This window comes from Salvelinus alpinus, chromosome 17, assembly GCF_045679555.1.
Source record: "Salvelinus alpinus chromosome 17, SLU_Salpinus.1, whole genome shotgun sequence".
Taxonomy (NCBI): domain Eukaryota; kingdom Metazoa; phylum Chordata; class Actinopteri; order Salmoniformes; family Salmonidae; genus Salvelinus; species Salvelinus alpinus.
Genome location: NC_092102.1, coordinates 48,174,792 through 48,197,150, shown reverse-complemented (window position 1 = coordinate 48,197,150; position 22,359 = coordinate 48,174,792). Strand labels below are relative to the sequence as shown.

Genomic DNA, 22,359 nt, shown 5'->3' with positions numbered 1-22,359 from the left:
AACGATGTGATCTGAGTGATGGAGCAGTAATGAAGGAACATAACGATGTGATCTGAGTGATGGAGCAGTAATGAAGGAACATAACGATGTGATCTGAGTGATGGAGCAGTAATGAAGGAACATAACGATGTGATCTGAGTGATGGAGCAGTAATGAAGGAACATAACGATGTGATCTGAGTGATGGAGCCGTAATGAAGGAACATAACGATGTGATCTGAGTGATGGAGCCGTAATGAAGGAACATAACGATGTGATCTGAGTGATGGAGCCGTAATGAAGGAACATAACTATAGAATAACTATCTTCAAAGTAATGACTCGCAATGTCGGGTTGTGAAATGAAAGCTTATTTTAGTAATAATACTTGTTCAAAAAAATGAAAGTTGCAAGCGAAAGTCAGGATAATCACTTGTACATAACTGGCGCGTTCTCCTTTCTTCTACTACCCGTCGCAAGGCATTCTGGTACTTGCAGTCAATACCGTAAATCCAATACTAACCAATACAACAAAAATATGTATGTAGTTCTCTCAATCTCCATCACACGAATTCTACTACAATTACATATGTAAATAACTGTAAAGAAAATATCTTTAGATACAGCTCAATGAATTAACTGTAAACATTAACTCTAACATATTAAAAGTTACAAAATTCTCCCCCTGATGAACAACTGTGTTCATCTAAATCTCTGAACAGGTCTTCTCAACAAAGTCCCCGAAGCAGTACGAACTGAACATGACCTAACTAGGTCATCTCGGTCTGGAAACAGCTCCTCAATCTTTCCTAGTTTCCAGGTTTGTCTGGGTGTGTTATCTTCGCCGATGAGTGCAACGTCACCCGCTTTCAGTGGGGTGGGCTGTGGTGTGTCACAGCGGTGTGCTGACATTAGATCCAGTAAGTAGTGACTTTGCGCTGTCTCTTCGACAGCTGTTCTAGAAGCTGGTCACAAGTCTCTGCCTGTACTTCCATCTGTGTGTCATTTCCTCCTTGTTTAGCGTTGGGTGCTGAGTGTCAGCCGGAAATGGATTGGGCGGCAAAGAGGTTCATCTTTTACCCACCAGGAAGTGTGCTGGGGTCAGGGGTTGTAGTTCATCCACTTCAATGTGCACGAAGAGGCTTAGAATTTCGGATAGCTTCAACCTCTGTCAGGACTGTGCACATCTCTTCAAAGTTGAGTGAAGCTCTCCCAAGAACCTTTCGCAGGCATGTTTTCACTGACCTGACGAGTCTTTGCCAGAATCCGCCCCACCAGGCTGCTCGCTCGGCGATGAACCTCCAGGTGATGCCCCTTTCTGAGAAGAACGCCAAGAGTTGGGGCTCTTCGATTGCCTTCCACAGCTCTTTCAAGTCCTGATCAGCTCTCTTGAACGGTTTTTGCATTGTCTGAGTAGATTACCTTGCATAATCCTCTCCTTGAGATGAATCTTTTCAGAGCTAACAGGAATTTCTCTGTTGACTGATCTGAGACCAGTTCCAAATGCACTGCTCTGGTTACAGCACAAGTGAACAGTGCAATGTATGACTTCTTCACAGAACCATTTTCTTTCACATAGAGCGGTCCTGCAAAATCCACACCTGTGACTTCGAATGGTGGAGATTCAGTTATTCTGTCTTTTGGTAAAGGCGCAGTGACCTGCTGTCCGGCCCTTGCCTTGAATCTCTTGCACACTAAACATCTTGCCACTGTGATCTTGACTAGCGGTCTAGCATGCAAGATCCAGTATCGCTCTCTGATTTGTACTAGAGTGTCTCTTGCTCCAGAATGCATCACCTTCTCATGGTGGTACTCTATCAGCATTTGAGTATCTGTGCTTGTTGGGCAGAACCCATGGGTGCTGCTCTCTGAATGTGACGTTGGACTGTTGCAGTCTTCCTCCTACACTGAGTAGTTTGTGTTCGTCCAGGAACGGTTTCAGTTCTCTGATTTTACAGTCATTGTTTAGGCCTTTTCCTGCCTTTAGTAGTTTGATCTCCTGACTGAAACTCGTGTTATCTTGATCCAGTACTTTTGTGCCTCAGTTCATCAGCAGTCAGTTCACGTCACATCTTTATGTTTGTACGATCATTGCCTAGGGATCTCTTCATCCATGCGGTCACTCTGAACGCTCTTTTCAGTTTGCTATACCTTTCAAGCTCCAAAAACGGGTTCAGTGATGTCTGTGCTGTTTGCTGTGAGCTGTACAGTAACCTGGCGACTGGACTTGAGTTCTGTATTCACCTCTTCTGGAACTTTATCATCCGTCTCCTCAGACTGATTGGGTGATGTCAGAATGCTGGGTCCATTCCACCATAGATAGCTCTGTGTTACGTTTCGAACAGTTTGTCCACTTGTAGGGAGGTCGGCTGGATTCGTTTTCCCTTCAATATGTGACCATGACTCTGGATTGGTCAAGGACTGGATCTCGGTGACTCTGTTCACGACAAACCGTTTCCATTTCTGAGCCGAGCTGGAAATCCAATGCAGCACGATCATCGAGTCTGTCCACATTTTGATCTGTTTTTGTTCCATTTTCAGTGTGGTGATCAGGTTGTTTTGCTAGTCTCGCTCCAATCACAGCTCCCATGAGCTCCAGGCGTGGCAGCGTCATTTTCTTGAGTGGGGCTACCCTGGACTTGGATGCGACTAGACTTGTCATTGTTTCCCTGTCTTGTGATTCACCTTGCAAGTAAGCTACTGCACCACCTTTCACTTGCGTCACAGAACACGTGTAGTTCTGTGGCCGCATGTCTGTTCTGTACCACCTTGGTATGGCGAGCTGGTGTAACTGGGGTAGTTCTGAACACCACTGTTGCCATTCTCGTGTCAGATCAGGTGGTAATTCTTCATCTCAGCTGAGTCCCTTCTCCCACATTTCCTGGAACATGCACTTGATTCTGATGGTGAAGGGGGTCAGGAAACCAAGAGGGTCGAAGATACGTGCAGACGACTACAGAACACTTCTCTTTGTGTTTTCCTTTTGCTTTAGAATGCTCAGTAGCGGCCTGAGGTCAAACACAAAGTCATCTGTTTCCGGTCTCCATACTAAACCTAAAACCTTCAGCACTAATCCTTGTGTTTCTAGCGTCAACGGGTGGTCAGTTGTCGGTACTCTCCTCCCATTTTGTTTTCAGTTCAAGAGAGTTGGTAATCCACTTGCAGAGGTCCATGCCTGCAATCGACAGCATTCGCTTTGCAGTTGTTGTCACAACGTAAGCCTCTTCAACATTGCGTGAACTTGCAATGAAGTCATCTACATAGAGTGACTCAATATCTCTACAACTTCTGGTTGTTCTGTTTCATATTGTTTCAGGTGCTTCCTGATTGTAGCTGCCAGCAAGAATGGACTTGAGGAAGATCCAAATACCACTCTTTTCATCCTCAGTACACGCAGCTCCTCTTAATTTTCTCCCCTTGGTGGGCCTGTGAGCCATAGGAATCTCACGGCGTCTCTCTCTGCTAGGGATATCTGCAGGAAAGCCTTTTTGATGTCTGCCATGAATGCGATCTCATGTAGTCTGAACCTTACCAGAACGCTTAGCAGATCCGGATTCAGGTTCTGTCCTGTGAGTAGACAGTCATTGAGGGATGGACAGCCATCTTCATGGGACGAGGCATCAAACACCACTCTGTTTTGTCGTCACCTTATCTTCTCGGAGTACTGCATGGTGAGGTAAGTAGTATTTTACGTTGTCTGCGCTTGATGCTTTGTCCTTGGGCACGTCCTCTGTCATATCCTGTTTTAAGTAGTCCTCTACTACTTCATTGTATCTGCTGTACAATGTCACATCCTTCTTCAGTCTTTTCTTCAGACTTTCAAACCATTTCTTGGCGATTCTATAGTTGTCTTGGAGTTCTGGCATTTCTCATTTCCATGGCAACTCCACATGGTATTGTCCATCTTTGAAGGTGGTTGTTTTCTCGAACCTCTGTAGAGCCTCGTTTTCCTCTGGGTTCTGTGTTCTCACTTATAATACCCAGAGACTCAAGCTCCCAGAATGCATGCAGTTGTTTGGAGACTAGTGTGTCTTCATCAAGTGGGATGAACATGCACGTTGCCTCGGCGACACTTGACATGGACACTGGTCCCTGCACCGACCATCCAAAGGTGCTCTCTAAAGCAACCAGCGTCTCCGTCAGTCGCTCCACTCGGCCTGATACTATCTGCCAGTAGTAATCTGCTCCTATCAGGACAGAGAGTTCAGGATCATGGTCATCTCCTGGAAAGTCTGCGAGCTGCAGTCCCTTTCTATTGAGCTCATGTTGAATCTGTTCACCAGGAACCACTTGTGGGGTTTCAATTGCCTCTCTCGCTATTCTCTGCTGTTTGTCCCAGACATTCTCCAAGATGACTTTCACTGTGTTGCGTTGGGACGTTACTGGAGCAGAGGAGACAAACGTGTGAAGAGTGAGTGCCTCTTGTCTGATTACTGGTAGCTTCAAGCCCTTCATGTGTGAAGCTTCTCTGACTGCCTCCATCTAGTAAGCAACGAGCTATCTTCCTGCCCGATGGGCCTTCTACTCATGCCTTTGCCGTTTGTAGCAACACAGTGTTCTGTCCGTCTGGTTTCATCTTCACTGAATGGGGAATAACTGAGGAAACAGCAGCATCTGCAGAAACAGTAGGGGGTTGAACCTCACTCCTCTTACCGGTACACACTGCAATGTGATGTCTGCTTCAGAAACAGTAGGGGGGGGGGGGGGTTGAACCTCACTCCTCTTACCAGTACACACTGCAATGTGATGTCTGCTTCAGAAACAGTAGGGGGTTGAACCTCACTCCTCTAACCAGTACACACTGCAATGTGATATCTGCTTCAGAAACAGTAGGGGGTTGAACCTCACTCCTCTTACCAGTACACACTGCAATGTGATATCTGCTTCAGAAACAGTAGGGGGGGGGGGGGGGGGGGGTTGAACCTCACTCCTCTTACCAGTACACACTGCAATGTGATGTCTGCTTCAGAAACAGTAGGGGGGGGGGGGGGGTTGAACCTCACTCCTCTTACCAGTACACACTGCAATGTGATGTCTGCTTCAGAAACAGTAGGGGGTTGAACCTCACTCCTCTTACCGGTACACACTGCAATGTGATGTCTGCTTCAGAAACAGTAGGGGGGGGGGGGGGGTTGAACCTCACTCCTCTTACCAGTACACACTGCAATGTGATGTCTGCTTCAGAAACAGTAGGGGGTTGAACCTCACTCCTCTAACCAGTACACACTGCAATGTGATATCTGCTTCAGAAACAGTAGGGGGTTGAACCTCACTCCTCTTACCAGTACACACTGCAATGTGATATCTGCTTCAGAAACAGTAGGGGGGGGGGGGTTGAACCTCACTCCTCTTACCAGTACACACTGCAATGTGATATCTGCTTCAGAAACAGTAGGGGGGGGGTTGAACCTCACTCCTCTTACCGGTACACACTGCAATGTGATATCTGCTTCAGAAACAGTAGGGGGGGGGGGGGGGGGGGGGGTTGAACCTCACTCCTCTTACCAGTACACACTGCAATGTGATATCTGCTTCAGAAACAGTAGGGGGGGGTTGAACCTCACTCCTCTTACCAGTACACACTGCAATGTGATATCTGCTTCAGAAACAGTAGGGGGGGGGGGGGGGGGGGGTTGAACCTCACTCCTCTTACCAGTACACACTGCAATGTGATATCTGCTTCAGAAACAGTAGGGGGGGTTGCACCTCACTCCTCTTACCAGTACACACTGCAATGTGATATCTGCTTCAGAAACAGTAGGGGGGGGGGGGGGGGGTTGAACCTCACTCCTCTTACCAGTACACACTGCAATGTGATATCTGCTTCAGAAACAGTAGGGGGGGGGGGGGGGGTTGAACCTCACTCCTCTTACCAGTACACACAGCAATGTGATATCTGCTTCAGAAACAGTAGGGGGTTGAACCTCACTCCTCTTACCGGTACACACTGCAATGTGATGTCTGCTTCAGAAACAGTAGGGGGGGGGGGGGTTGAACCTCACTCCTCTTACCAGTACACACTGCAATGTGATATCTGCTTCAGAAACAGTAGGGGGGGGTTGAACCTCACTACTCTTACCAGTACACACTGCAATGTGATATCTGCTTCAGAAACAGTAGGGGGGGGGGGTTGAACCTCACTCCTCTTACCAGTACACACTGCAATGTGATATCTGCTTCAGAAACAGTAGGGGGGGGGGGGGTTGAACCTCACTCCTCTAACCAGTACACACTGCAATGTGATGTCTGCTTCAGAAACAGTAGGGGGGGGGGGGGTTGAACCTCACTCCTCTAACCAGTACACACTGCAATGTGATATCTGCTTCAGAAACAGTAGGGGGGGGGGGTTGAACCTCACTCCTCTAACCAGTACACACTGCAATGTGATGTCTGCTTCCACATGTTGCACATGACACATCTTTGACTTTACAGAATTTTGCTGTGTGTTTCTGTCCTAAACATACAAAGCATCTTCCAGTTTTCTTTAGTTTCTCTTTGCGTGTAGCAATATTGTGGTCTGCACTGTCACAGAATAGACAGTTTTGTTCCTTCTGGCTGGCTGTATGCAGTGCAGCAGCAGATGGCATGTTGGGCATTTTTGTTTTAATTTCATTGGAGGAGCATAACTTGTTCCATGGTTTGTCCTCTTTCTGTTGGTTGCATGATCTTGTCATTTGTAGTTCTCTCTGCCTGCTCTGAACCTCCTTCTGTAGGAAACTGACGATCTCAGACATTTTCCATTCATCATCTACTCCCCTCTGACGACTATAGTCAAGAGCTACGTCCTCTGGAATCATCTGCAGTAAGATTGGGCATAGTAGGCTTCCAGAGGTTTCTGACAGTGAGTCCAAGCTCCTAATCTGAATTTCACATTAATCATATAGCTGCCTCAATGCATTTAGATCAGAGGATTTCTTCACAGGAGTGAGATTCAGCAGCTTTGACATGTGAGACATGTAATCACAAGATCTTTCCTTCCAAATTTGCTCTTGAGCAGAGCGATTGCATCATCATAGTTACTGTCTGTTAACATCAGTCCTGCTACTGCCTTTGCAGCTGGTCTAGTGAGATATGTTTTCAGATAGGTAAACTTCTCTTTATTACACAGTGAATCATTGTTGTGAATAGCGGTCTCATACTGGTTCCAAAACTCCTGCCACAAACTGACATCTCCATAGAATTTCTCAATAATCAACTGTGGTAGCCTTACTGATTGTCTCTGTGATCTGTTTGAATTAGCGTCACTCACCCGTGCTGGTAGTGGCTTGAGATCCTGGTTTTTCTTTATCACTCGTTGTGCACGGCTCTTCAGCATGATAACGCGCTCTTTGTAATCCTCCGTGCATGCAATCTCTGCCTCCAACACGTCCAATGGCGTTAACTGTTAAATTCCATGATCAAGTTCAAACAAGATGTGCTCCTCAGCTGACAGCAATTCCAACAATGTACTCAAGTGATCGGTATCCGGAGTTGACTGGGTGATTTCGACGTCAATCGGATTCAAAATCCGTGTTGTGGAACCTCGAATGGTACCCCGCTTTCGTCTCATTCCTTCTGCTTCATGCCGACGTTCCTCCTCAACCATTTCAGTCGCTTCCTCCCTATGATCTTCGTAGCAGCTCATACTTTTCCCAGGGTTTCGGCACCAAAAATATAGAATAACTATGTTCAAAGTAATGACTCGGGACGCCGGGTTGTGAAATGAAAGCTTATTTTAGTAATAATACTTGTTCACGTTACATTTAACAACTTTAGATTCTACAAAACAATAAAAGAAAGTTGCTAGCGAAAGTCAGGATAATCACTTGAACATAACTGACGCGTTCTCCTTTTTTCTACTACCTGTCGCAAGGCATTCTGGTACTTCAGTCACTAGCGTAATCCAATACAGCAGAAGTATGTATGTAGTTCTCTCCATCGCCATCACACAAATTATAATACAATTACATATGTAAATAACTGTAAAGAAAATATCTTTCGATACAGCTCAATGAATTAACTGTAAACATTAACTCTAACCCATTAAAAGCTACAACAATAACGATGTGATCCGAGTGAATGCACACTTGAGGTATAGGATTTACCGGCATTTAAAGCACATTTCTGTGTTTTACAATAACGAGTAAAACCGATTACGAGTATCAAGTTGAGATCTTCAAGGTCCTTGGTGTCCAGATCACCAACAAACTATCATGGTTTAAACATACTAGGCTTCCTGAGGCGGCAGGTAGCCTAGTGGTTAGAGCGTTGGGCCAATAACCGAACGGTTGCTGGTTCGAATCCCCAAGCTGACAAGGTAAAAATCAGTCGTTCTGCCCCTGAACACGGCAGTTAACACACTGTTCCTAGGCCGTCATTGTAAATAAGTATTTGTTCTTAACTGACTTGCCTAGTTAAATGAAGGTTAAATAAATAAAAAACACAAAGACAGTCGTGAAGAGGGCACGACAAAGCCTGGTGAAGACGGCCCAGTACATCACTGCTACCGCAAGGCCCTGCAGCGGGTGGTGAAGACGGCCCAGTACATCACTGCTACCGCAAGGCCCTGCAGCGGGTGGTGAAGACGGCCCAGTACATCACTGCTACCGCAAGGCCCTGCAGCGGGTGGTGAAGAAGGCCCAGTACATCACTGCTACCGCAAGGCCCTGCAGCGGGTGGTGAAGAAGGCCCAGTACATCACTGCTACCGCAAGGCCCTGCAGCGGGTGGTGAAGAAGGCCCAGTACATCACTGCGACCGCAAGGCCCTGCAGCGGGTGGTGAAGAAGGCCCAGTACATCACTGCGACCGCAAGGCCCTGCAGCGGGTGGTGAAGACGGCCCAGTACATCACTGCGACCGCAAGGCCCTGCAGCGGGTGGTGAAGAAGGCCCAGTACATCACTGCTACCGCAAGGCCCTGCAGCGGGTGGTGAAGACGGCCCAGTACATCACTGCGACCGCAAGGCCCTGCAGCGGGTGGTGAAGAAGGCCCAGTACATCACTGCGACCGCAAGGCCCTGCAGCGGGTGGTGAAGAAGGCCCAGTACATCACTGCGACCGCAAGGCCCTGCAGCGGGTGGTGAAGAAGGCCCAGTACATCACTGCTACAGCAAGGCCCTGCAGCGGGTGGTGAAGAAGGCCCAGTACATCACTGCTACAGCAAGGCCCTGCAGCGGGTGGTGAAGAAGGCCCAGTACATCACTGCTACCGCAAGGCCCTGCAGCGGGTGGTGAAGAAGGCCCAGTACATCACTGCTACCGCAAGGCCCTGCAGCGGGTGGTGAAGAAGGCCCAGTACATCACTGCGTCCGCAAGGCCCTGCAGCGGGTGGTGAAGAAGGCCCAGTACATCACTGCTACCGCAAGGCCCTGCAGCGGGTGGTGAAGACGGCCCAGTACATCACTGCGTCCGCAAGGCCCTGCAGCGGGTGGTGAAGAAGGCCCAGTACATCACTGCGTCCGCAAGGCCCTGCAGCGGGTGGTGAAGAAGGCCCAGTACATCACTGCTACCGCAAGGCCCTGCAGCGGGTGGTGAAGAAGGCCCAGTACATCACTGCTACCGCAAGGCCCTGCAGCGGGTGGTGAAGAAGGCCCAGTACATCACTGCGACCGCAAGGCCCTGCAGCGGGTGGTGAAGAAGGCCCAGTACATCACTGCGACCGCAAGGCCCTGCAGCGGGTGGTGAAGACGGCCCAGTACATCACTGCGACCGCAAGGCCCTGCAGCGGGTGGTGAAGAAGTCCCAGTACATCACTGCGACCGCAAGGCCCTGCAGCGGGTGGTGAAGAAGTCCCAGTACATCACTGCGACCGCAAAGCCCTGCAGCGGGTGGTGAAGACGGCCCAGTACGTGTTTCTTATTGTTGTTTCATTGTCCAGAAGGAATCTGCAAGTAAGCATTTCATTGGATGGTGCATACCATGTGTATCCTGTACATGCGACTAATAAAACGTGAAACTATGAGTGAGACGACTGCTACAGTATAACTGATTTACAAATAGGCCTACAGGGTGTGAACACTGCATATTAACAAAACATGTGAGTGTGGTGCTTGTGAGCACTCCTGTGTCTGTGTGTATGCATGTAGGTCTGTGTGTGTGTGTGTGTACACACACGTGTCTCCTAAATGGAGCACAAATCACCACAGAGAGACAATAAGTTGAATAAACATGCATGGATGGTTGAATCCGCATTTGTACTGTAGCATCACACTAATTAGTCTAGCTTAGACAGTGAGGCACTGCTGGAGCAATGTCGTCACTATTTAGAGGTTGGACTAGGAATGAACATAATAATAAGCACTTGTTATTCAGCTAAGGAATCTACATCTGAATGATCCGCTGACTTCCAGTGTAATATAGGTATATCGTCTACGGTGTTCTAGACTCCATTTCTACAGTGTTCTAGACTCCATTTCTACAGTGTTCTAGACTCCATTTCTACAGTGTTCTAGACTCCATTTCTACAGTGTTCTAGACTCCATTTCTACAGTGTTCTAGACTCCATTTCTACAGTGTTCTAGACTCCATTTCTACAGTGTTCTAGACTCCATTTCTACAGTGTTCTGACTGACGACATCACGGATGGGAGTCGGGGACAACTCTGACACGACTAGAACAGACAGCGGTTGTAAAAGCAAGAACAAGCTTTAGTCAGGGATGGATCGTTAGAGAGGAAAAGATGGAGCTCGGTTTTGTGGTATCCTCACTCATTTTCTCATTCACTAACCTTCTAATACTCTTTAACGATTTGCCTCCAACAAAATGGTTTTCTGAGAAATAGCTAAATCTGCCAAGTTTGACATGGTGTGTGAGAGTTTGATAGGATTCTATTTGGACTGCAAAATGCTTCCATTGTTAGGACTAGGCCTATGTGATCACATTAAAATGTGTATTTCAGACCAACAGGAGACTTTCACATGTTCCCAAGTAAAACCTCAGACTAAGAAAAAGCCTCCGTTAACACAAGTTTTGAATGTGCAAAAACATTATTTGATCGGGTCTGGCTGGGCCACTCAAGGACATTCAGAGACTTGTCCCGAAGACAGTCCTGCGTTGTCTTGGCTGTGTGCTTAGGGTCGTTGTTCTGTTGGAAGGTGAACCTACGACACAGTCTGGAGGTCCTGAGCGTTCTGGTGCAGGTTTTCATCAAATATCTATCTACACTTTGCTCCGTTCATCTTTACCTCGATCCTGACTAGTCTCCCAGGCCCTGCCGCTGAAAAACATCCCCACAGCATGATACTGCCACCACACTTCACTGTAGGGATGGTGCAGGTTTCCTCCAGACATGACACTTGGCATTCAGGCCAAATAGTTCAATCTTGGTTTCATCAGACAAGAGAATCTTGTTTCTCATGGTCTGAGAGTCTTTTAGGTGCCTTTTGGCAAACTCCAAGCGGGCTGTCATGTGCCTTTTACTGAGGAGTGGCTTCCATCTGGCCATTCTACCGTAAAGGCAAGATTGGTGGAGTGCTGCAGAGATGGTTGTCCTTCTGGAAGTTTCTCCCATCTCCACAGAGGAACTCCAGAACTCTGACCAAGGTCCTTCTTCCCAAATTGCTCAGTTTGGCCGGGCGGCCAGCTCTAGGAAGAGTCTTAGGGGTTCCAAACTTCTTCCATTTAAGAATGATGGAGGCCACTGTGTTCTTGGGGACCTTCAATGCTGCAGACATTTTTTGGTACCCTTCCCCAGATCTGTGCCTCGACTCAATCTCATCTCGGCGCTCTCCGAACAAGTCCTTCAACCTCATGGCTTGGTTTTTGCTCTGACATGAATTGTCAACTGTGGGACCTTATATAGACAGGCATGTGCCTTTCCAAATCATGTCCAATCAATTGAATTTACCAGAGGTGGACTCCAATCAAGTTGTAGAAACATCTCAATGATGATCAATGGCAACGGGATTCACCGGAGCTCAATTTCGAGTCTCATAACGAAGGTTCTGAATACTTATGTCAATAAGGTATCAGTTATTATTAATCCCTCCACCACCTGTGGAGGAGGAGGAGGACAAACATCATTTTTATTTTTTTTACCGATTTTTTGCTACATATACATACATGTAACATGTACATTGTACATATACGGCACTTTTATAGAAAGCAGTCACATAACAATAATACATTACCAAACATAAGCTCTTTAATCCCGCCCTCTCAGCCACTCTCAGCCCATCCCACCTATCACCATAGACCTCAGCTCTTTAATCCCGCCCTCTCAGCCCATCCCACCTATCACCATAGACCTCAGCTCTTTAATCCCGCCCTCTCAGCCACTCTCAGCCCATCGCACCTATCACCATATACCTCAGCTCTTTAATCCCGCCCTCTCAGCCCATCCCACCTATCACCATACACCACCCTCGTTTGGTTTCCATGTGCCATATATTTTTCAATTGTGCTGTTTTACAAAATGTTTGAACCTTTCTAATCATATTTTAGATTGTGAGCTAAAGATGAAAATCTTTCCTCCGAGTATTATTTACTGACTGACTGTGGCTTTCCAGATCGCCCAACACTGCTATTTGTAAGGTTCATTTTAATTGCATGTTGTGATATTTTTTAATTACCATTTCTGAACCTGTGATCTCTTCGCAGCTAAATCTAGAGCTGAGATTGTTGTATGCCTCATATATATATATATATATATATATATATAGCATTCTATTGGTGGCAAGAATTTTATATAATAATTTAAATTGAAAAACTCAGTGTTGAATCAAGTGTAGTTTTTGTACCAGTTCATAAACCATGTGTCATGGAATTGGTACATCGAAAAGCTCAAATTTATTTTGCATCCTGTATGGTGCAGCTGTCAACATGTTTGTCCTCAGATGAAACTGGTATATTTTTCTATTTATGCCAGTTCCTTTCAGTCAATTTGTATCTTTAACAAATGGCAGGCAAACAAGTTCCCTACCTTCTCTCTTTTCCACTTACCTCCTCCATTTTTGTGGTAGTGCTGCAATCAGTTGGTTGTAAATTTGTATTGAGCAGATATTCCCATATACAGTGGGGAGAACAAGTATTTGATACACTGCCGATTTTGCAGGTTTTCCTACTTACAAAGCATGTAGAGGTCTGTAATTTTTATCATAGGTACACTTCAACTGTGAGAGACGGAATCTAAAACAAAAATCCAGAAAATCACATTGTATGATTTTTAAGTAATTAATTTGCATTTTATTGCATGACATAAGTATTTGATACATCAGAAAAGCAGAACTTAATATTTGGTACAGAAACCTTTGTTTGCAATTACAGAGATCATACGTTTCCTGTAGTTCTTGACTAGGTTTGCACACACTGCAGCAGGGATTTTGGCCCACTCCTCCCTACAGATCTTCTCCAGATCCTTCAGGTTTCGGGGCTGTCGCTGGGCAATACGGACTTTCAGCTCCCTCCAAAGATTTTCTATTGGGTTCAGGTCTGGAGACTGGCTAGGCCACTCCAGGACCTTGAGATGCTTCTTACGGAGCCACTCCTTAGTTGCCATGGCTGTGTGCTTCAGGTCGTTGTCATGCTGGAAGACCCAGCCACGACCCATCTTCAATGCTCTTACTGAGGGAAGGAGGTTGTTGGCCAAGATCTCGCGATACATGGCCCCATCCATCCTCCCCTCAATACGGTGCAGTCGTCCTGTCCCCTTTGCAGAAAAGCATCCCCAAAGAATGATGTTTCCACCTCCATGCTTCACGGTTGGGATGGTGTTCTTGGGGTTGTACTCATACTTCTTCTTCCTCCAAACACGGCGAGTGGAGTTAGACCAAAAAGCTCTATTTTTGTCTCATCAGACCACATGACCTTCTCCCATTCCTCCTCTGGATCATCCAGATGGTCATTGGCAAACTTCAGACAGGCCTGGACATGCACTGGCTTAAGCAGGGGGACCTTGCGTGCGCTGCAGGATTTTAATCCATGACGGCGTAGTGTGTTACTAATGGTTTTCTTTGAGACTGTGGTCCCAGCTCTCTTCAGGTCATTGACCAGGTCCTGCCGTGTAGTTCTGGGCTGATCCCTCACCTTCCTCATGATCATTGATGCCCCACGAGGTGAAATCTTGCATGGAGCCCCAGACCGAGGGTGATTGACCGTCATCTTGAACTTCTTCCATTTTCTAATAATTGCGCCAACAGTTGTTTCCTTCTCACCAAGCTGCTTGCCTATTGTCCTGTAGCCCATCCCAGCCTTGTGCAGGTCTACAATTTTATCCCTGATGTCCTTACACAGCTCTCTGGTCTTGGCCATTGTGGAGAGGTTGGAATCTGTTTGATTGTGTGTGGACAGGTGTCTTTTATACAGGTAACGAGTTCAAACAGGTGCAGTTAATACAGGTAATGAGTGGAGAACAGGAGGGCTTCTTAAAGAAAAACTAACAGGTCTGTGAGAGCCGGAATTCTTACTGGTTGGTAGGTGATCAAATACTTATGTCATGCAATAAAATGCAAATTAATTATTTAAAAATCATACAATGTGATTTTCTGGATTTTTGTTTTAGATTCCGTCTCTCACAGTTGAAGTGTACCTATGATAAAAATTACAGACCTCTACATGCTTTGTAAGTAGGAAAACCTGCAAAATCGGCAGTGTATCAAATACTTGTTCTCCCCACTGTATTTTCGATAACAGCATGTGACATACCTCCTCCGTTTCTATTCATAATATAATTGACAAATATAATACCATTTAAAAATAAATAAATCCATTAAGAATGTTTTTTTAATCAGTATATTTGAATTTAACCATAACATTTGTTCTATCTTTCTGGAGGATTAAAGTGAAATTGTAACCAGCTTCGTACGGATTGTTTTTAAAAAAAGGAGATACTTTAAAACAAAATTTAATTTTCAATTAGTCGGAAATGAGAAGTTGTAATCAGTATAAAGGCAAAAAGCCAATTTTTTAACAAAGGATGAGCCTTCCTTAATAAACTGCTGGAGAACCATTTGAGGTTTAAGTATAACTTATGTACGAGTGAAGCTTTTAGTGAGAGGTTAAAAAGCTTTCATAATTTTAGCACCCCCAACTCAGATTCATTATATAAATAGGCATGTTTAATTTTGTCTGGCTTAGCATTCCAAATAAAAAGAAATATATATATATATTTTAATACGAGTCATCGGGGGTTTATTAATAAAACATTAGCGAAATATTTATAAAAACCTGTTTTCGCTTTTTCATTATGAGGTATTGTGTGTTGATTGGTAAGGATTTAATTTTTTTTGAATCCATTTTAGAATAAGGCTGTGACGTAACAAAATGTGCAAAAAGTCAAGGGGTCTGAATACTTTCCCGAATGCACTGTATATACAATGAATGCATGCATGACTAAGTCGCTTTGGATAAAAGCATCTGATAAATAACATTATTACAGGGGTCTCAAACTAATTTTGGGCAGCATTGGGTCCGTTAAAATTTGCTAAAAAAATAGTCCTCATCACTTTTGGTCCCTGACTGTCTAGCTGTCAATTCTGTCATTATTAGCGAGCTGAACTCAGTCAAGATACTGTATGAATGTAGATTGTCATTTTACAGTATATAGAGTTTGATTCCCCTCGCCGTATGTTTGACACCCCTCCATTACTCTATTAAAGAAATTACGTACTCTGTCCACGAGACTTTAAATCCAAACCTACAGTATCGAGGGGACTTTTCACATGCAAGACCAGACCACATTGAAGACCATTTCACACGTAGACCAGACCACATTGAAGACCATTTCACATGTAGGCCAGACCACATTGAAGACCATTTCACATGTAGGCCAGACCACATTGAAGACCATTTCACATGTAGGCCAGACCACATTGAAGACCATTTCACATGTAGGCCAGACCGCATTGAAGACCATTTCACATGTAGACCACATTGAAGACCATTTCACATGTAGGCCAGACCACATTGAAGACCATTTCACATGTAGGCCAGCCTCAGCGAGCAGCAGTTTTCAATGAAGGAAGTTATTCATGAATCATATTCGTGTGGTCAAGTACTGGCATGATGATTTTCGCTAGAAACTATGTCTATGTCCCAAATGGTACCCTATTCCCTATTTAGTGCACTACTTTTGGCCAGGGCCAATTGGGTTCTGGTCAAAAGTAGTGCACTTAACACTGAGTATAGCAAACATTAGGAACACCTTCCTAGCATACCAAACATTCCTAGCATACCAAACATTAGGAACAGCCTCAATTTGTCGGGACATCCTAATAGCCTGGTCCCAGATCTGTTATTAGGCCTAATTGGGCCTGTTATTTGGCCTAAAACTTCCGTGGTTATTTGGCCTAAAACTTCCGTGGTAATTTGGCAATACAGCACAAAGAGATCTGGGACCAGGCTAGAATCCTAGCAGCTCTCGTTTCCCCCTAGAAATTCCTTTCGTTCCAACCCAGGCCTGGAAGAGAGAGAACTGAGGGCCAAGCCTGGAAATGGAAAACCACTTTTCTGTGCAGTTGGTTAAAGAACTTTAAAGAAAAAATGTACTTTTCCCACTAGATGTGTAAACCTATTTAACACCAATCTGCATAGTGCTGTTTCTCTCTCTCACACACACACACACAAACACACACAAACACACAGCTAATGATGTGATCTCTCACATGGAACACAGTCTGTCCATATCCTAGGTATAGTTGTACTCTATGGCTCCATTGGCAACCGCATGCTTTATGGGGGAGGGGGGTAAGGTAACACGTTTCAGATGTTTTAAAGATGATAGTAAAACTTGTCAGGTGTTATCGTTTTACCTGATCCAGAGCAGAACATAAAGTAACTGCTCCCTCTCTCCCCTACTGTCCTGACACATTCTATACAAATCTCACAGACACTGAAAAACATCATTCGTGGTGGGAATGTATTTATCCTCACTACTGAGTCACAATGAAAACCATACAGTTTCACTTGGCTTTCTAGCAACAGCTCACAGTTGACACTGGCTCTCGGGAGCCCAAGTGGTGGGTGGGTGTATGTATGTATGCATGCATGTAAGCATGTATGTATGTATGCATGTATGTATGTGAGTATGTATGTGAGTATGTATGTATGTATGTATGTATGTATGTATGTATGTATGTATGTATGTATGTATGTATGTATGCATGCGAGTATGTATGCGAGTATGTATGCGAGTATGTATGCGAGTATGTATGCGAGTATGTATGCGAGTATGTATGCGAGTATGTATGCGAGTATGTATGCGAGTATGTATGCGAGTATGTATGTGAGTATGTATGCGAGTATGTATGCGAGTATGCATGTGAGTATGTATGTGAGTATGCATGCATGTAAGGTATATAGTACCAGTCAAAAGTTTGGACAAACCAACACATTCAAGGGTTTATTTTGACTATTTTCTACATTGTAGAATAATAGTGAAGACATCAAAACAATGAAATAACACATGGAATCATGTAGTAACCAAAAAAGTGTAAAACCTTTGACTGGGAGGTGACCAAGTACCCAATGGTCAATCTGCCAGAGCTCTGGAGTTCCTCTCTGGAGATGGGAGAACCTTCCAGACGGACAACCATCTCTGCAGCACTCCACCAATCAGGCCTTTATGGTAGAATGGCCATACGGATGCCACTCCTCAGTAAAAAAGGCACATGACTGCCCGCTTGGAGTTTACCAAAAGGCACCTAATGACTCAGACCATGAGAAACAAGATTCTCTGGTCTGATAAAACCAAGATTTAACTCTTTGGCCTGAATGCCAAGTGTCACATCTGGAGGAAACCCTGCACCATCCCTACAGTGAAGTATGGTGATGGCAGCATCATGCTGTGGGGATGTTTTTCAGCGGCAGGGCCTGGGAGACTAGTCAGGATCGAGGCAAAGATGAACGGAGCAAAGTACAGAGAGATCCTTGATGAAAACCTGCTCCAGAGCGCTCAGGACCTCAGACTGGGGTGAAGGGAAACGGGAAAACTACCCTAAGCACACAGCCAAAACAATGCAGGAGTGACTTCGCGACAAGTCTCTGAATGTCCTTGAGTGGCACAGATTTGACCACAATCGAACATCTCTGGAGAGACCTGAAAATAGCTGTGCAGCGACGCTCCCCATCCAACCTGACAGAGCTTGAGATGATATGCAGAGAAGAATGGGAGAAACTCTCCAAATACAGGTGCCAAGCTTGTAGTGTCATACCCAAAAAGCCGAAGGTGCTTCAACAAAGTACTGAGGAAAGGGTCTGAATACTTACGTAAATGTGATTTGTAAAAACATGTTGTGATAAAAAAAAATCTACATTTGCAAAAAGTTTAAAAAAAACAGTTTTTGCTTTGTCATTATGGGGTATTGTGATGTCATTATGGGGTATTGTGATGTCATTATGGGGTATTGTGATGTCATTATGGGGTATTGTGATGTAGATTGGTGAGGAAAAACAACTACTTAATCCATTTTAGAATAAGGCTGTAACGTAACAACATGTCTAAAAAGTCAAGGGGTCTGAATACTTTCTGAATGCACTGTAAAGTGATACATTTACAATATTAACATAATTACAATAATATTGTTAAACGGGACAATTAGTAACAACAATAATGAAGGATAAAAATAACTATTACAATGGACAATAATCTTACCGCACACACTCAGGGGTCCGATTACTTTCAGACTGTAATTCTAAAGTACACTCTGGCAAAATGTACATTGTTTGGTTAATAAAGCAATTTGAATTGAGAGAGAGAGACAGAGAGAGAGAGACAGAGAGAGAGAGAGAGAGACAGAGAGAGAGAGAGAGAGACAGAGAGAGAGAGAGAGACAGAGAGAGAGAGAGAGAGAGACAGAGACAGAGAGAGACAGAGACAGAGAGAGACAGAGAGAGAGTGTGGAGCTTAATATGTAAGAGTTAATTCAACAAGTGGAGAAAGATCCTAAACTACATTCAGATGTCACCTACATTCAGACATAATGATGCAGAAAGTATTCAATTGAGATCCGATCACACTAAAGCAAGCAATGGAAGGGCAAATTAACCCTATGATGCCAGGACAACAACCTCTCCCTCAACGTGAGCAAGACAAAGGAGCTGATCGTGGACTACAGGAAAAGGGGGTGCGAACACACCCCCATTCACATCGGTGGGGCTGTAGTGGAGCGGGTCGAGAGCTTTAAGTTCATTGGTGTCCACATTACTAACAAACTATCACGGTCCAAACACACCAAGACAGTCTTGAAGCTGGCACGACAATGCCTATTCCCCCCTCAGGAAACTGAAAAGGTTTGGCATGGATCCCTAGATCCTCAAAAAAGTTCTACAGCTGCACCATCGAGAGCATCTTGCCCAGTTGCATCACCGCCTGGTATGGCAACTGCTCGGCTACAGAGGGTAGTGCATACGGCCAAGTACATCACTGGGGTTCAGCTTCCTGCCATCCAGGACCTCTATACTAGGCGGTGTCAGAGGAAGGCCCTAAAAATTGTCAGACTCCAGCCACCCAAGTCATAGACTGTTCTCTCTGTTACTGCACAGCAAGCGGTACCAGAGCACCATGTCTAGGTCCAAAAGGCTTAACAGCTTTCACCCCCAACCATAAGACTGCTGAACAGCTAATCAAATAGCTACCTGGACTATTTGCAGTGACCCCCCCCACACACATACATTTGTTTGTCACTTTACCCTACCTACATATTACCTCAATTACTTCGACTAACCTGTACCCCCGCACTTTGACTCGGTACCGGTACCCCCTGTATGGCCTCGTTATTTTATTGCGTTACTTTTAAAAAACTTTATTTTGTAATTATTTTCTTAAAACTGCATTGTTGGTTAAGGGCATCAAGTAAGCATTTTACGGTTAAAGTTCTACACCTGTTGTATTCGGCGCATGTGACAAATAAAATGTGATTAGATTTGAAGCGATGTCTAACTATAATTGTACCACTGTTCTGAAAGAACGAACAAAGCATTTTCTTCCTCTAGATTTGTGCAATTGTTACTCCTTTTTGGTTACTGGGAAAATAGCAGGCTTTCTACTGTAAAATGACTTACCAAGCAGTAGTAGTTTCACCTCCCTGGACGCTTTGTCTCGGTCTTCTCGTAGGTTCCGATCAATCATTTTACTCCTTTCCATCGCTGCTTTATCCTCTTGGCTGATCGTGCAACCCATTTTGAATCCCTTGGTTAGCTAGCTACTTGCGGCTTCTTCAATATCTGCTTTGAATTGCAGCTACCGCTCATAAATTGTTTGGGGGGGAAATACAAAACGTTCGGGTGCTTTCGCGATTAGTTTCGCCCAGTCAGAGACAGAAAAAGGCGTTGGCACTCCAACTAGTCTCGACCACTATTGCTGCTATCCCACATGGGAAAGAAACAGAGATGCTGAACAAACTCACGCCACCAAAAACAAGTGTGGTTTCGCGTTGAAAGAACTACGGATGCTGCCGAAGTAGCAGAAACGGTGCAGTCGTTTTCTAACGTAAAGCTAGAGCCTGCGACCTAAGCTAGCGTACAAAGACAGTAGCTACACAAAACACGACTTTCCCTATTACAAATGTTAACGTGGTAAAAATAAACTGGTGAGTAGCTCCCTCGTCCCGAATTCTTTCAAAACTATTGGCTCGCTAGCTCGTAATACCACTCAAAGCTACTGTGTAATTGGTTCATAAAATATCTACCTTACAAATGTCTAGTCTTCTTGATTTTGCCAATGTTGTCGCATATGGCGAGCGTGTACGCATCTGCCAGCTGCGCTCATGTACGTCACAACAGGCTAAAAAGACAATCTATATTTGGGGGATGGATGGAAAATGATGTGCCTCTCTGACACTAAAATAAAATCGCCTAACACATTCCTCTGGTCTCAGTAGTAGATGCTCAGTAGATGTTAATGCTCACATTTGAATATGATTGTTGCAGCAATCCAAAAGCCTCTATTTGAGGGAATACAATACAGCATTTTTTGGGGGGGGGGGAGGTCAGAGGAACTTTTTTCTTTGGTATGAGCTCCCCCAGTGGAATTGTATCGTCATTACAGGCAGCTCAGATTTATAAGGGCACATCTGCATCCAGTCAAGACATGATGATGATGATGTCTGTCTTGACTGCATCCAGTCAAGACAGACATCATCATATGTTAAGTTTTTATTGACAATTGCATAATTTAATTGGCAAATTAGATCAACATAGCCTATTGATTATAAAAAGGCAGCCACAGGATTTTAGAAGACGGGTATGTAATTTGAAATGAGCAAAATGTCCTCTCTCCTTCTAAAGAAGGATGTTGAAATAAATCCCTATGTATTGTCATATATATATATATATATATATATATATATATACCTCAGTGGTATATGTCTATTGAGCATAAGAGCGACTGACTCAATAGATCCTCTGTAGAGGGGGATGGTGGGATGAGAGAGGGATGAGAGAGGAGAAGGAGAGAGCATATCAGAATCCTTTTCTCCTCTCGTCCTCTTGCTCCTCCTACCCCGCTTCCTCCAAAATGTCATTGGTGACAGGTTGCCATGGAAACAGTGGATGGATTTCATCAGGGGAATGGACTCTGCAAGGTGTCGAAAGCGTTCTATAGGGATGCTGGCCCATGTTAACTCCCAAATGCTTTCCACAGTTGTGTCAAGTTGGCTGGATGTCCTTTGGGTGGTGGACCATTCTTGGTACACACGGGAAACTGTTGAGTGTGGAAAAAACTCCAGCAGCGTTGCAGTTCTTGACACACTCAAACTGGTGTGCCTGACACCTACAACCATACCCCGTTCAATCTTTTGTCTTGCCCGTTCACCCTCTGAATGGCACACATACACAATCCATGTCTCAATTGTCTCAAGGCTTAAAAATCATTTTCTAACCTGTCTCTTCCCCTTCATCTACACTGATTGAAGTGGATTTAACAAATGACATCAATAAGGGATTATAGCTTTCACCTGAATTCACCTGGTCAGTCTATGTCATGGAAAGAGCACGTGTTCCTAATGTTTTGTACACTCACTGTATAATCCGCAGCATAATTGTTATCTTGACCATGCTTGAAGAGATATTCAATGTCTGATTTGTTAAAATATAACCACTATATTTTAGTTATGAATTTTGTATTTATCTTTAAAAAATATATAGTTTGTCTTCCATTTTGACATTAGAGTATTTTGTGTAGATTGTTGACAAAAAAAGACAATTAAATGCATTTTAATCCCACTTTGTAACACAATAACATGTGAGGTGTGGGGTCTGAATACTTATGCAAAGCACTGTAGATTACTCTGGATTTCATCAGAGAAGTCAGGAATAAAGTGAAAAAAGCACATGAGGGCTGGATTCACCCCAGCCAGTGAGGACTGGATTCACCCCAGCCGGTGAGGACTGGATTCACCCCAGCCGGTGAGGACTGGATTCACCCCAGCCGGTGAGGACTGGATTCACCCCAGCCGGTGAGGACTGGATTCAC

At 44.7% G+C, this 22,359-nt stretch overlaps 1 protein-coding gene across 1 annotated transcript in view; it reads right to left on the bottom strand.

Annotated features, from left to right (window-relative positions):
• The window catches only part of LOC139543101 (guanine nucleotide-binding protein G(i) subunit alpha-3-like), a 74,270-nt gene extending 53,608 nt beyond the window's left edge, over positions 1–20,662 (bottom strand). The window contains exon 1 of the mRNA XM_071349269.1: positions 19,950–20,662. Coding sequence (XP_071205370.1) covers positions 19,950–20,067 — 118 coding nt within the window. The 5' untranslated portion in view covers positions 20,068–20,662. The remainder of the gene's footprint in view (positions 1–19,949) is intronic.
• Between the last annotated feature and the right edge of the window lie 1,697 nt (positions 20,663–22,359).